This window comes from Lepus europaeus, chromosome 13, assembly GCF_033115175.1.
Source record: "Lepus europaeus isolate LE1 chromosome 13, mLepTim1.pri, whole genome shotgun sequence".
Lineage (NCBI taxonomy): Eukaryota > Metazoa > Chordata > Mammalia > Lagomorpha > Leporidae > Lepus > Lepus europaeus.
The window spans coordinates 94953024-94967969 of record NC_084839.1 but is presented as its reverse complement, the minus strand read 5'-3'; the positions used below and the strand labels follow the sequence as shown (position 1 = coordinate 94967969).

The following is a 14946-nucleotide window of genomic DNA, read 5'->3' as shown; positions in this document are numbered from 1 at the left end:
CATCATGGCATTCTCAAGCGCTTTTTCTGGGGATGTCTTACACACATTATCCTAACGCAGATAACTGGAGGCGCGGGGTTCGTGGGCTCCCATCTCACTGACAAGCTCATGATGGACGGCCACGAGGTGACCGTGGTGGACAACTTCTTCACGGGAAGGAAGAGAAACGTGGAACACTGGATTGGCCACGAGAACTTCGAACTGATTAACCACGATGTGGTAGAGCCACTCTACATTGAAGGTGAGAGAAAGCTGGACTTTGCCGTCATTCAGTGTGTGGTAGACTGTCACACCAGGGCAGCGAGATCCCCAAGGGCAAGCTGTCCGACTCAGCCACGTTCAGTGTTGTGTTCTGTTTTTGAAATTGTCTTACTGTGCACAAGGCACCATCCTAGTTTCTGTGGTGGAAAAAAAAGTGGCCGGGTGGGGGCAGGGGGGCTGGGTGGGATTATAATAGTGTGAATATCTAATTTCACTATTGCATAGTAACCACTGGTTTTGAACTTCTGGCATCTGTTAAAGTAACATTTATGTAATACACATCTGCTATGGTCTGAATGTTTGTGTCCCTCGGAAGTCCCGTGTTGAATTCTGAATCTCTAAGTTGATGGTATTAGCAGGTAGGGCCTTTGGGAGCTGATTCCATCATGGAGGTAAAGTTCTCATCAGTGAGATTGGTGGCCTTATAAAAGAGGCCTCAGCAAGATCCCTCACCCCTACTGCTATGTGAGGACAGTGAGAAGGGACCATCCGTAGACCAGGAAGCAGGCCCCCACCACACTGCAAATCTGCCAGCATCTGGATCTTGGACTTCCCAGCCTCTCAAATGTGGGCAACACATTGCCGTTGTTTGTGAATCACCAGTGACGTCATTTCATTACCGCAGCCTGATTGCACTAAGACAGCTTCCATAGTGCAGCCTGATGCCTGAGCTATTTCACAGGCATTGCTTTCAGCTTCCTGTGGGAAATTAGCAGTGTAAAATGCTGAATTAATAATGAAACCCTACTTACCAGTCACTTTCCCACTTTAAAGGCATTATGCTTTGAGGCTGTTGTGTGTTGAATGGCGGCTCCAAAAAAGAGGGGCCCCCATCTCAACGCCCAGAACCTGTGAGTGTGACCTTAATGGAGAAAAGATGTAAGAGTCTCTGAATGACGTGGGTGGGCTGAAATTCCAGTGGCCAGTGGCCATTTAAGAAAGAGAATGAGAGAAGACAAAGCCCACAGAGAGACTTGAAGGCAGAGTGGAGTCGTGCAGCCCGAGCCAAGGTGCACTGGAGGAGGCGAGGGAGGGAGTCTCCTAGGAGCTGCTGGAGGAAGTGTGGCCCTGCCAACACCTGGCTTGCAGACTTTGGGCTGCTAGAGCTGTGTGAGGGTAAATGTCTGGTGCTTATATCCAGATAGTTGGTGCTACTTCAGTAAAGCAGTCATAGGATACTAATTCAGGAGTCTCAGGTAGACTGTGAAAACTCCTTCTCTGGGGTTCTAGAAGATGTGCTGGCCCCAGGTGCTTGCTCTCAGCAGCCTCTGAGGTTCATACAGACTTGTCTTTTTTTTTTTTTTTTAAGATTTTATTTATTTATTTGACAAGTAGGGTTACAGACAGTGAGAGGCAGAGACAGAGAGAAAGGTCTTCCTTCTGTTGGTTCACTCCCCAGATGGCCACAACGGCTGGAGCTGTGCCGATCCGAAGCCAGGAGCCAGGTGTTTCTTCCCGGTCTCCTATGTGGTGCAGGGGCCCAAGGACTTGGGCCATCCTCCACTGCTTTCCCAGGCCATAGCAGAGAGCTGGATTGGAAGAGGAGCAGCAGGGACTAGAACCGGCACCCATGTGGGATGCCAACGCCACAGGCAGAGGATTAACCTACTGCGCCACGGGGCCGGCCCTAGACTTGACTTTAATTCTCCTTTTTATACGACCACGGCCCGATGGCTGCGAGGTACCATCCCTGCTTACATGGAGAACTGGGAGGAGGTTAGACCATGTGGCAGCACCAGAACTCAGTCTTGGCTCCTACTCCAAGTCTCCACAGTTAACTGCCCCTTCCCACCCCACCCCTGTGGCCTCCATAGCGCCGCATTCTGCTTTGTCTCGTTTGTTTTTAACAAGTTGTGAACACTTCCCCATGTCAATAAAAAGTGCTGAGAAGCTCTCCTTGGATGAGTATAGTGTAGGTTTTCTTTTTTTAATCTTCACTTAATATTCTCCAAAATAGTTTTATGGCAGATATTCCTGGCTGAATTATCGCCTCAGTAGAACTAGTCTAATAGTTGCACCCAGTCATACTGCCATTCTGTCTCCTTCATTGCTCGGTGGTCTCACTTTCACTTTTACATTAGTAGCACTGAGCTTTATCTTAAAAAAACTACTAACAAAAATATTTCACTGACATGATAGAAAACCAGGATTCAATGTGCATTTCTTTGGGTGCTAAAAAGGCTAAAGGTTCTAAATTGTTCACTCACAAAGGAAATCCAAATTGTTTCTTTTAGCCACTTTAAAGCTTTAGTAGTCACTGTACACAAAAAGGACGTGAACCATTGGACTTAGATATAAGCATTTCCCGCCCCGATCCAGCTTTTGCTTTTTCACTTTACTGAAATTTTATAATTTTAGCATAACCTAATCTGTTCATATCCCTTTTGCTGTTTCTTCTGTCTCTTTTATTCAATAACTATCTCAAGATTGGGTGAATAGTCAATGTTTTTTTGAAATAGTGATTTTTTTTCTTGGTTGATCTTCTGCTTCATCTTTAAGCATTTGCTTATTTATTAGGGGTTCACGTGGGGGCTAGGCTGTAGTTTTTGTGTAGAGAGCTCATCTAGTTGACTGATAGACTGGCTCACTTTCCACTTGCACTTTGCCAGGGTTTGTGTGTGGTGTGAACAGTGTCCCCCAGGCACCCATTGTTGCTGGAGGATTGGTCCTGGGTGGGTGGGTGGGGGGGGTGTATTAGGTGGAGCTGTAGATGAGCCCAGTGGGAGGTCTTTGGGTCAATTAAAGGTGTTCCCTCTAACACAGGGGTGGGGAACAGACCACCCCATGGGCCATATAAGGCCCAGTAAAGTCATTTGGTCCGGTCCTGCCAAGGCATCCACAGACTGGAAATATCATAAATCTATAGCAGCTAATTTTTAAGTTGATAGTTTTGTTTGGCCCGCAAATGAGGTCATAAATTCCCAAATGGCCATGGGCAGCCAAAAGGCCCCCTGCTCTAAAGAAGGGACTGTGAGTTCTGTGTCTCCCCCACCCCACCCCCCCACCCCACCCCACCCCGCCTCCTGGCTCTGGATGTGACCACTTGCCCTGGCATCCCTCTGCCACTTGCCACCTACCTTCCATCATCATCCAGTCCTCACCACAGTGGAGTTGAAGCAGGCCACGTGCCTTTTGGACCCCTGAAGCTGTGAGCCACGTAAGCCTCTCTTTACTTCGTGAGTAGCCTGCATCCGTGGTTCATTGTAGTAGAGCAAAGCCGATGAATAGACTTCCCCGTGGGGTTGCTGTGGGGTCGGTTGAAGGAGATGCATCTGCGTGTGATGAAGGCTCTGGCAGGTGGAATTCTACCGGTGTCCTGCCCAGGTACCTCTCTCCCAGTATTCAGCAGAGATGCCATGATATTCCTAAGGTTAGGAAGCAGCTGGTTTTTAACTAGAGATTGTCTGGGTTGGCCTCACGTGAACGAACACGTGAGCCCTTACAGGCAGCAAAAGGAAGTGGAAGAGGAAGGCGGAGAGATTGGGTGGAAGAGATGTCCCAGGGAAGCCAGTGACATTCACAATGGAGAGGGACCTCAGCTGCCGTTCGTTGCTGACTTCGCAGCTGAGAATGACTCCCAGTCTACGGCTAACAGGGAACAAGGACCTCAGGCCTGCAGCCTCATGGAGTTGTCTTGCCAGCATCTTGAGTCAGGCTCAGTAGAAAGAAGCACCGCTCTGCCAAGAGTTTGATTTCAGCGCCAAAGAGACAAAGCCAAAAACCAGCTGAGAATCACGCAGACCTCTGACCCACACATGTGTTGGACTACAGATGGGCAGGTTTTTAAGCCTCTGGATTTGGTAGGGTAGTACAGAAGGCAACTGAACAGGCTTAGCACAGTATTCAGCCCAAAGTTTCAGATTTCAGAACATTTTGGATTTCAGATTTTTGGATTAGGGGTGCTCAGCTGGTAAAATCTATGTAAATATTCCCAAATCCAAAAACGCTGACATCTGAAACACTTCTGATTTCAAGCATTTCCAATAAGGGATATTTAGCCTGAACTGCTGAGAAGCCAAACATAGTATAAATGGCGCATTATTAAGTAATTTACCTTCTTTGTGAGCTTTGGTCCCGAAGCCACTCTACTGCCGTTCTCACTGCTTCTGTCTGCACACTGTGCGGGGTACACCTGTACATGCTGGCTGGGACTCTGCAGTACATGTGTGCTTTGCCCAGGTGTGAAGTTCCCTCATTGGCACATGCGTTAGGGGAGTGGAGGACGCTTATCCACCTCGTAGTTGGAAGCCTGCATCTCACCCGCTTGCCTCAGTACATTCCCAGCCCTAGCACCGGGGCCTTCCGTGTGCCTTCCTGCCCCCACAATGCCCACTTCACCCAACAACAGCACAGTACACGGGGAACGTTCCCCAAGACTGCTGTTCTGAGACATAAAATACACAGTAACAAACTGGAAAGAATAGAAATCATAAAAAGTGTGCTCTCAGACCACAAGGCTGTTAAACTAGAAATCAGGACTACATGACTCAAAGACAGCATTTAAAAAGAAGTTAAAAACACTTTGAACTAAATGAAAGTTAACTTTCTCGTTTATGTTTTTGATAAAAAATAAGATGGAAAAGAATCTTTCTTTTCTCTTTTCAAAAGAATATTCTTTTTTCTTTTTTTAAGACTTTTATTTATTTATTTGACTGGTAGACTTGAACCCAGGCTCTCTTAATATTTGATGTGGGCATCTCAAGCAGAGTCTCAACCACTGGTTCAACTGCCCTCCCAGGATGCTCAGCCTTTTCGGTAATGTCTAAGGAAGAATGACAAGGAACACTAGTCTGTATGTGTTCATACAGATGCGGTTTTCCTTGGGCGAGGGCAGCGTTTTCCATCCACGGAACCCACAGCTGTGGAGAGCTGTATTTCTGCCAGGCCTTGAACTTGGAGCTACAGGTACCTTTGTGTTGGAATTTTACCATACGCTGAATCATCACATGACTTCATAGAAAGAACCAAGGCTTTATTTTACTTTTCAGTGTTTCCCTAGTCTTCGTCTTCATGTGTAAACCCTTACCTGGCCCTCAGCAGTTCTGTAGGGTGCGGGCATGGCATAGGAGCCTTGATACCAGGTACATCCTTGGAAACTTCCGTCTGAACAGCGGTCTCCCCTTTGATACGAGATATTGCCTGATTTCTCTGCGGGGTTCTAAACAGTGATTTTGGGTTATCCCAAGAGTTGCTTAATCTCTACAGGACTGATTTTTGTTTCCTTCCCTATTTGTGAACCACTGATGGAAGTTTCAGGCATGTGAATTTCCTCTGAAGAATTGTGGTTAGGAGGGTCGGGTCTTCCCTCTTCAGAATTCACAGTAGAGCAGGCAAATGCCTCACCTCTCTCCCAGCCTCCTTCCTACATAAGCATAATGTACTTACCTCCTGGTAGGGGTGCTGTTGATAATGTTCATGTTTTTTAAGATTTATTTTATTTATTTGAAAGAGTTAACACAGAGAGAGAAGGTGAGGCAGAGAGAGAGAGAGAGGTCTTCCATCCACTGATTCAGCCCCCCACAATTGGCAGCAGTGGCTGGAGCTGAGCCGATCTGAAGCCAGAAGCCAGGGGCTTCTTCCAGGTCTCCCACTTGGGGGCAGGAGCCCAAGGACTTGGGCCATCTTCCACTGATTTCCCAGGCCATGGCAGAGAGCTGGATCAGAAATGGAGCAGCCAGGACTCAAACCGGCGCCCATATGCAATGCAGGCACTGCAGACAGTGGCTTTATTCACTACACCACAGTGCCAGCCCCGGTTTGTTTCTGAGACAGTGACACAGGGCCTTGTAAATGTGGAAGAGTCACGGCAGGGTCACTTGGTGGACGGCACCCAAAGGCAGTGTGTGTCCAGCCAATGAAGAGACGTGCCTCTCTGCCACCGCACAACTCCTGTAGATGTCCTCTGTTCGCCCAGCTTGGATTTTTGAATGTTCCGTGCACTTTTGGTGCACTGATCATCAGTGCTATTGACATACTCACCCAGCTTTCTGCCTGGCCTGTGAGGGTTGATTTCAGAGGTGCTCGTTACTAAGCTTTTTATTCATTTAGCATCTCTCACCGCTGTGTATTTATCCCTGCCCTGAAGTTTCCCTCACCTCTCCCTGCCATGATTCTTTACCAGGTTAAACATCAACAGGCTCCTGTGCAGTGCCCCTTTTAGGATAGGATCAGGAATTACTCTTATTAACGACACAAGCAGAACACATTTCCTGGGACAGGGCCACAGAGAACCTTGAATTTTCAGGCTCTTAAGTAGGATGATGCATCAGCGCTGTTACTTTAATCAATGGAACGACGTAGTTTCACTGGACAGCAGGAGGGCTGAGCTGCCAGATATTTAAACACACACACACAGACCAGAAGGAATAGGCTTTGGGGATGAAAAGGTTAGATTTATGGCTCATCTCCTCACTAAGCTGGCTTACAGTGAGCCCTGTTCCCAGGCAGCTCAGGCCAGAGCACCGTGGAGGTCAGGGAAGTAGCAGGTGCTCTCAAAGCACACTTGTTTTCCTCCTTCCTCTGCATTTGACGTCACCCCCAGAGTGAAAACCAGTGCTGAGTGGTTGCTTCTGTCGGATCATGGCCTGTGTTGTCTGAGGAGCGTGGGGCGGCCTGAGTCGGGTGAGAGGAGCAGTCCAGGTCTCAGCCGGCTGGCTGTGCTGGTGTTGTATCCGCAGCTCTGTCCAGAAGCATCCGAGTCCGAACCTGCCCCTTCCTGCTGCTGGTCAGCCATAGGCGTGAGGTGGTGTTCTCAAAGGAGGAGATGTGCCGCCCCCGGGGTCGGTGGTCTGCCTCTTCCACCTACAGCTCCGGAGCCTCAGCAGGCGTGAGGGGCTGACCCCAGCTGGGAAAGAGGGAGCAGCGTCAGAGTTAGGGGATCCTATGAGGCCCCATGGAAAGCCGACCTTGTGAACTTGGGATTCATAGGGTGTAATTCTTGTTCCCATTGTATCTGGCTGTTTATCAACCCAGAGTAACCTGAGGACAGGGACGCCAAGCATAAGATTGTCCTCTGACGTGGACAGGTCCTTTCCGTGAATTTGCATATTGACAGACTACCAGCAGTTTTAAAAGATCTTGTCTTAGTTCTCACGAAAGAAGAGTATTCTCTTCATGAGCATTGGTTGTATTTTAAAACTTAACTCAGGCTTTTCAGACTGGGCTTCTTAAAATGTGCATACAAAGGTGCAGAGTCTCCCAGCTTAAAGCAGCCCCGTCTGGGTGTGTGTGTGTGTGTGTGTGACACTGCGTTCTGTTGCTGTCACAGAACACACGATGCTGGTGTTGTATGCAGAAACAGGGTTAGCTGGGCTCACGCTTCTGAAGGTCCCACAGCATGCCGCGTGGCAGACGGCATCAAAGGGGAGTGTGTCGTCTCAGGATCTGCCTTTATGGATCGGATGTGAGCAAGCAAAGAGAAGGGCTGTTTGCTCTTGTGGTTTTGTGTCTTTGCTTTAGGTCCTGTTTGCTTCACAACAAAACAAAACCAACGTTTACTGTAGGTTCCGTGTTTGCCTTCTGATGTGAGTGCTTTATGTGGGACAAAAACCTCGAAAAATAATCAACTCGATAATCAGGTTTCCTGTGGTTGAAGATGAATAGTCCCAAACAGCCGACCCAACACATGTTTTTGTCTACAGAAAATTGGACTATTTTTTGCTCTTCTAATTACAAATGTAAATTAGTTTCTATAAAGGGTAGCATGTTAACAACTAGAATGTCAGTGAAAGAGACACTAATGCCTTTTTTCTATGGTATAATTTCTAGGAGTTTAGTTTCTTGTGTGTGTGTGTTTTCTTCTTTTGTAGTATTTTTCTTGGAAATAATGTGTCTCTGTTTTGTCTCTTTTAGTTGACCAGATATACCATCTGGCCTCGCCAGCCTCTCCTCCCAACTACATGTATAACCCTATCAAGACATTAAAAACTAATACAATTGGGACGCTGAACATGTTGGGTGAGTTGTCGTTTTCCTATTTTTTGCTCTGGCTTGGGTTTACGTAAGGTGATTTCAGGCATAGGTATAGTAGTCCCCCCTTGTCTAGGGGGCTACTGCCATGGCTGTCTAAAGCCATAGATGGTAGCCCTATAATTCAACATCTTTCCCATCTTAACTAACCGTTCACCACACACTATGGCTCTGACTTTTACAGTTTGAGGTGTAAAAGTGAAACCAGCATGGATTTTGTTTTCCTTCATAATTTCACAGGTAAAAGATTCATTCTTATCATAGATCTCAGCATATAATTTTTGGTTTTTTTTTTCCCTTATTAAGTGGAAAACTTGCACCTTTTTGCTTATAGGAAGCATCTTACAACTTCTCTTTGGAATATTTGAAAGACCAGCACCACTATTCTTGCTTTTGGGAGTCATTACTAAGTAAAATAAGAGTGACTTGAACATAGGCACTGTGACACTGCAACTGTCAATCTGACCACTGACTAGGCTACTGAGGGACCAGTGGGCATGGACACGCTGCACAAAGGGATGATTCACATCTCAGATAGGACGGAGTAGGGATGGTACAGAATTTTATTATGCCACTCAGAGTGGCACAACATTTAATTTATGAATTGCCTATTTCTGCACATTTCCTCTTAATATTTTCGGACCACAGTTGACTATAGGTGACTGAAGCCTCAGACAGTGAAAACACAGGTGCAGTGAGCAGCTGTGAGTGAATGGTGTGTGCAGTTTGATCTCGCTGTTGTCCCCTCTCTCATTGCCCAGCCTGTGGACACTTCCTCAGTGTTGTTTCAGTGTGACTTTATTTGTCATCAGAACTCATCATGGGGGAAGAAGTCTTTTTTTTTTTTTTAAAGATATATTTATTTTACTTGAAAGTCAGAGTTACACAGAGAGAGGAGAGGCAGAGAGAGAGAGAGAGGTCTTCCATCCGATGGTTCACTCCCCAGTTGGCCGCAATGGCCGGAACTGTGCCAATCTGAAGCCAAGAGCCAGGAACTTCCTCTGGGTCTCCCATGTGGGTGCAGGGGTCCAAGGACTCTGGCCATCTTCTACTGCTTTCCCAGGCTACAGCAGAGAGCTGGATCCAAAGTGGAGTAGCCAGGACTAGAACCGGTGCCCAAATGGGATGCTGGCACTGCAGGCCAGGGCGTTAACCCACTGCACCACAGCGCCGACCCCGAGGAAGTCTTAACTTTCTGCATCAGCCCAGCTTCCATGCATCATAGTAACCAGTTTGGAATCTCTCAGTGTGAATACCCTGAGAGTGACCACGGAGACTTCAAAGTAGCAATTCAGTTTTCCACTTTTTCCCATACGAAACTAATTGACCAATGCCCAGGGCAAATGGTGCACCTTGTGCTGGGAAGAGGTACTGATGACTATGATCCCAGGGTTGGTGGCTTGGCCTCACAGTCTGGGACGATTGAAGGAGTAGGTAGAGAAAATATCTGTTTGGGAATGTTGCAACTGTCTGCCTGCTCTAGACTGAACCTCAGGGTTCGCATTAGAAGTGAAAGATGGGCATAGGCATTGTGGCACCGTGGGTTAAGCCACTGTGTAGGACATCTGCCTCCCATATGAGAGTGCCTGGTTTGTGTCCCAGCTGCTACACTAACGGTGCGCTTCCTGCTAACACACATCCTGGGAGGCAGCAGATGATGGTTCAGATACTTGAGTCGCTGCCACCCATTTGGGAGGCTTGGATAGAGTTCTGGCTTCTAGCTTTGGCCTGGCCTTAGCCTGGCCTAGCCCTGGCTGTTACTGGCATTTATGAAGTAAACAAATGGATGGAAGAGATTCATCTGTTTCTGTCTCTATATGTTTCTCTCTGTCTCTTGTGTGTTTATGCCCCTCCCCTTTCAAATAAATGAACAAATATACAAAACATTAAAAATGAAAGATGGGAGAGTGTACATTTTTAAAGGTAGCCATATATTTCCAAGCAGCATGCCCTAGATTTATGGCTATGGGTCATATGAATGTATTAATATTTAAAATTGGAGGCACGCTTAAGTTTGGTACCATTTAAAAAAGAAAAAAAACAAGATTTTGATTAGTTGCAAAGGGAAGAGCAACCACTTTTTAAAATGTCAAGTGAAAATGGATTTAATTATAGGAACACCTAAAACAGGGCCTATAAACGGATTTGAGAAATACAGCCCTGAATGTTAATTTGAGCACATTGTGCAGACAAGGGACTAAAATGGCTGCTGGGGATTGCCTTTTATGATGTCTCTAAGACTAACCATTTTGGTGAGCTGTGTCCGTGCCCTCCAGAGGAGCAGAGCCAATAGGACATACGTAGACACTGAGAAGGAGATCAATGCCGAGGGGCTGGCTCATGACTGGAGGCCAAGTGCCTCCATCCTCCATCCGAGCCCTGGAGAGCCAGGGGTCCAGCTCAGGCAGCCCTGCCCCTATCTTTTGTTCTGTTCAGTCACTCAAGAGATTGGATGAGGCTCACTCACACTGGCGGGGGAGTGTGGAGAGGGCATCTTTTCTATTCAGTGCGCTGATTCAAATGCTACTCTTCCATAGACATCCTCACAGGCAGAAGCAATCCTTAGCCAGATGTCTGAGCATAGTTTAGCACAGTGAAGTTGACACATAGCCCTCTCGGAGTCAGGTTCTGCATGGAGCAAGACGACCTCTCTTATAATCTGCTGTGCGGTTGCCCTTCACTTTTTACCATCCCCTGCCCTGGTCAGCACACAGAGCAGCATGCCCCTGCCTCTGTCTACAGGTGTAACGTGGTGGAGACTGCACCCTGTTCCTGCCACCCCAAGCTCCCAAGCTCCCTACCCCCACCCCCAGCACACACACACCCTCTGCTGCCCCAGCCTCTCCATCCTACTAGAAGCAGACACCACAGAGGAGGAGCCTGTCGTGCCTGCCCCTGATGTGTAGAGAGAAAGCTTTCATTCTTCCTGTTTAGGGGGTGCAGCCACTGTGTCCAAGGCAGAGCTCTGTCTTCCACGGGGGGCGCTCAGAGAAGGACTGCACTCAGGCTCTTCAGGGTGTGTGCTGCACGGGCACCAGCATGGGTCTACAGAGCCGGTAGGGAAAGCTTCCAAAAGAGAGAGCCAGCGAAATGCTATCAGAGTTCGAGGCAAAAGAGGCTTGAGCTGGGGTTTGACCATGTGTGAGCCTGGATGTGGAGGTCTTGCAGGAAGGGTCAAGGGTCTCCAGGAGTGACGTGAACAAAAACCTGAGGGAGGCCGTCCCTAGACTGGAAAGAAACCCAAATTGGACTCTGTTTCTGAGCTGAAAGCTGCCATTAGCCATTTTTCACTGGAGACAGAATGCACTGTACCCTGGCTTCCAGCTGGGAAGGTCTTTTCCCTGTGTAGATTCACCCCCCTGGACCAGTGCTTGGCTTCTTTCGTGAGATCTCTGTCCAGCCTCCGCATAGACACCCGGGACCCTCTGACCCCACCCAGGAAAGTTGTCTCTGTGGATTCTGCCTTGGTCATGCAGGAGGAGTCTTGCAGCACTCAGTACATGTTGCAGGTCTGGTGTGTGTATTCTGCCAAAGTTGAAAAAAAAAACCACGAGCTACAGCAACCTCAGGAGGTGAGACTATAAGATGGCACAGTCAGATAGTTTCTTTTCTTTTTTTTTTTTTTTTTTTAAGATTTATTTATTTATTTGAAAGTCAGAGTTACACAGAGAGAGAAGGAGAGGCAGAAAAGAGAGAGAGAAAGAGAGAGAGGTCTTCCATCTGCTGGTTCACTCCCCAGTTGACCGCAATGGCTGGAGCTATGCTGATCCGAAGCCAGGAGCCAGGAGCTTCTTCCCGGTATCCCAGGCGGGTGCAGGGGCCCAAGGACTTGGTCCATCTTCTACTGCTTTCCCAGGCCATAGATGGGAGCTGGATCAGAAATGGAGCAGCCAGGTCTAGAACTGGCGCCCATATGGGATGCCGGCACTGCAGGCGGCAGCTTTACCCACTACACCACAGCACTGGCTCCAGATCATTTCTTAAAAAACTAAATGTGCAACCGCCATACAAAACAGTAGTTATAATCCCGTGCATTGGCCCCATGTCCACACGTAAACCCAAGTGCTTGGGCCTCTGCACCCATGTGGGAGACCAAAATGGACTGCCAGGCTCCTGACTTCAGCCCGGCCCATCCTCCAGTGTTGGAGCCATCTGGGGATTAACCTGGTGGATGGAAGAGCTCTGTCTCTGTGTCTTTTGCGCTCTCTCTCTCTTTCTCTGTGTCACTCTCCCTTTCAAGTATTTTTTCGAAAAATAATAGGAAGGAACTATCCGTATATATAGCAGTTTGGGTGGATTTCAAAGGAAGTATGCCCAGTGAAAAACTTGAATCCCATAAGGTCATATACCATATGATTCCATTTGTCATTCTTGAAATGATAACACTTACAGAAGTACAGAATGCATTAATGGTGGCCAGGAGCTCAGGGAATGGGCAGAAAAGAGGTGAGGCCATAAAAGCGGCACACCCTGCCTCAGTAGTATCAGGGGGACAGTCTGTGACCCGGAGATTGAATGACCACATCCCTGGTAGCGTCCAGTCTATGACGCCACACTCTGGCTCTGCAAGTGATTGCTACTGGGGGACTCCGGGGAGGGGGTACCTGGACTCCCTCTGAAGCCTCCCACAGATAATTTGAACATAGAAATGTATCAGAATAAAAGGTAAAGTTGTTTAAAAGACTGCAGGGCCCTTCATTGAAGACACCTCCATTACTGCCATACGCTGCTGTGGTGACCTCGCGCTGGGGGAAATGGAGTGAAGGGCGTGGGCCTGTGAAGTCCCCCTGACAGGCCATCAAGAGTGACATCCCAGGGCTGGCGCTGTGGCATAGTGGGCCAAGTCTCTGCCTGTGGTGCCGGCATCCCACATGGGGTTCTAGTCCTAGCAGCTCCATCTCCAATCCAGTTCTCTGCTGTGGCCTGGGAAAGCAGTGGAAGATGGCCCAAGTCCTTGGGCTCCTGCACCTGCGTAGGAGACCGGGAAGAAGCTCCTGGCTCCTGGCTTCAGATCAGCCCAGTTGCAGCTGTTGTGGCCATTTGGGGAGTGAACCAGCAGGTAGAAGACCTCTCTCTCTCTCTGTCTCCCCACTCTTTGTCTGTAATTCTGCCTTTCAAATAAATAAAAAAAATCTTAAAAGAGTGAAGTTCCCTGACTGACGCACCATCCCTTCACTCCAGCACATGGTGGCATCGGCGCCCTTGGTCTCTAAGGCCTTGCCCTTGTTAGCACCCCTGTCCTCTTATTCTTTGTTGATTAATTGTTTAACTTTTCTATTGACATGTAAAAATTACACATATCTGTGGGCTGCCATGGGATCTTTCAATATTGAACACACTGTGTATGTCCAAATCAGGGTACACATATCTGTCTCTCAAAATATATATCATTTTTTATGTTAAAACATTCAAAGTCCTTCCTTTTAGATCTCTTTTTGTTTGTTTGTTTGTTTGTTTGTTTTGTTTTGTTTTTGTTAAAAAAATTATGCGGTAGGGAGCCAGCGCCATGGCTCACTTGGCTAATCCTCCGCCTGCAGCACCGGCATCCCATGTGGGCACCCGGTTCTACTCCCGGTTGCTCCTCTTCCAGTTCAGCTCTCTGTTGTGGCCCGGGAGGGCAGTGGAGGATGGCCCAAGTGCTCCCACCAGCATGGGAGATTGGGAAGAAGCTCCTGGCTCCTGGCTTCGGGCCAGCGCAACGCTAGCCGTAGCGGCCATTTGGGGAGTGAACCAACAGAAGGAAGACTTTTCTCTCTGTCTCTCTCACTGTCTATAACTCTACCTGTCAATAAAAAAAATTATACAGTACATTATCATTGTGTCATCTCATTGTCGGGGTACACTTTGGGGTTGTCTACTTCCCTCCCATAGAAGCTCACTCACTCCTGGTGGGCCCCTCACTCTGGGACCCTTCAGTCCCACCCCAGCCTTCCCAGCACTGTCCACAGGGCATGTGCACACTGCCTGCCTTGTCTCTCTCTCTCTCTCTCCTGGCCATGCCTCATGGGCTGCAGTGGGATCCCTGCCCATGTGCAGAACCAGATAGAAGGGGTCCCAGCTCAGCCACCCCTGCAGTGTAACAGTGCGCAGTGCTTGGGGAGCATAGGGCCACATGAAGGTCATCCCTTCTCGGGGCTGCTGATGCTGGTGGGACCCTGGGAAAGAGTTCCTTGCTACCTGCAGGTAGCGATGTTCTAGCCCCTTCTGTGCGTGATTGGTCAGTTAAGTGCAGGAGTGGGCTCAGAGCAGGACTCAGGCCTAGGGCGAGTGGCTTTGGAGTGATGCATGTGAGCTGGGCCGCAGAGGAGGTGGAGGAGGGCTGTGCAGTGGCCCAGATGTGGGTAGCACAGACACAGCTGGAAGATTCTGGGCACGTGCAGGCGGGCAGCCCCTCTTGGAGGTTAGGTGGGAAGGGCCTTGCCTGCCGCCTACCAGGGGAGGTTATCTGTTGAAATACAGTGTGGTAATTGAGGCAGGGGAGTCTCAGTCTCCTCTGATCATATCTTATCAATGCATCGGACTCTGCACTTGAGCTTTCCAGCCGTAACTACCCAGCTCGTTGCTGCGCTAAGGATCCATCTGTGATTTTTATTTAATAGCTTTTTAAAGTTGTTTCTTTTTATTTTATTTTATTTTAATTTTTTTTTATCTTATTTGAGAGATGGAGAAATAGGCGGGAGAGCTCCTGATGGCTAGTTCACTCCCTGCATACCTGCA

At 48.3% G+C, this 14946-nt stretch overlaps 1 protein-coding gene across 2 annotated transcripts in view; it reads left to right on the top strand.

Annotated features, from left to right (window-relative positions):
* UXS1 (UDP-glucuronate decarboxylase 1) overlaps positions 1-14946 on the top strand; it is a 101827-nt gene that overhangs the window by 58015 nt on the left and 28866 nt on the right. For both annotated transcript variants that reach the window (XM_062210044.1, XM_062210043.1), the window contains exons 6-7: positions 61-241; positions 8113-8217. In XM_062210044.1, coding sequence (XP_062066028.1) covers positions 61-241; positions 8113-8217 — 286 coding nt within the window. The remainder of the gene's footprint in view (positions 1-60; positions 242-8112; positions 8218-14946) is intronic.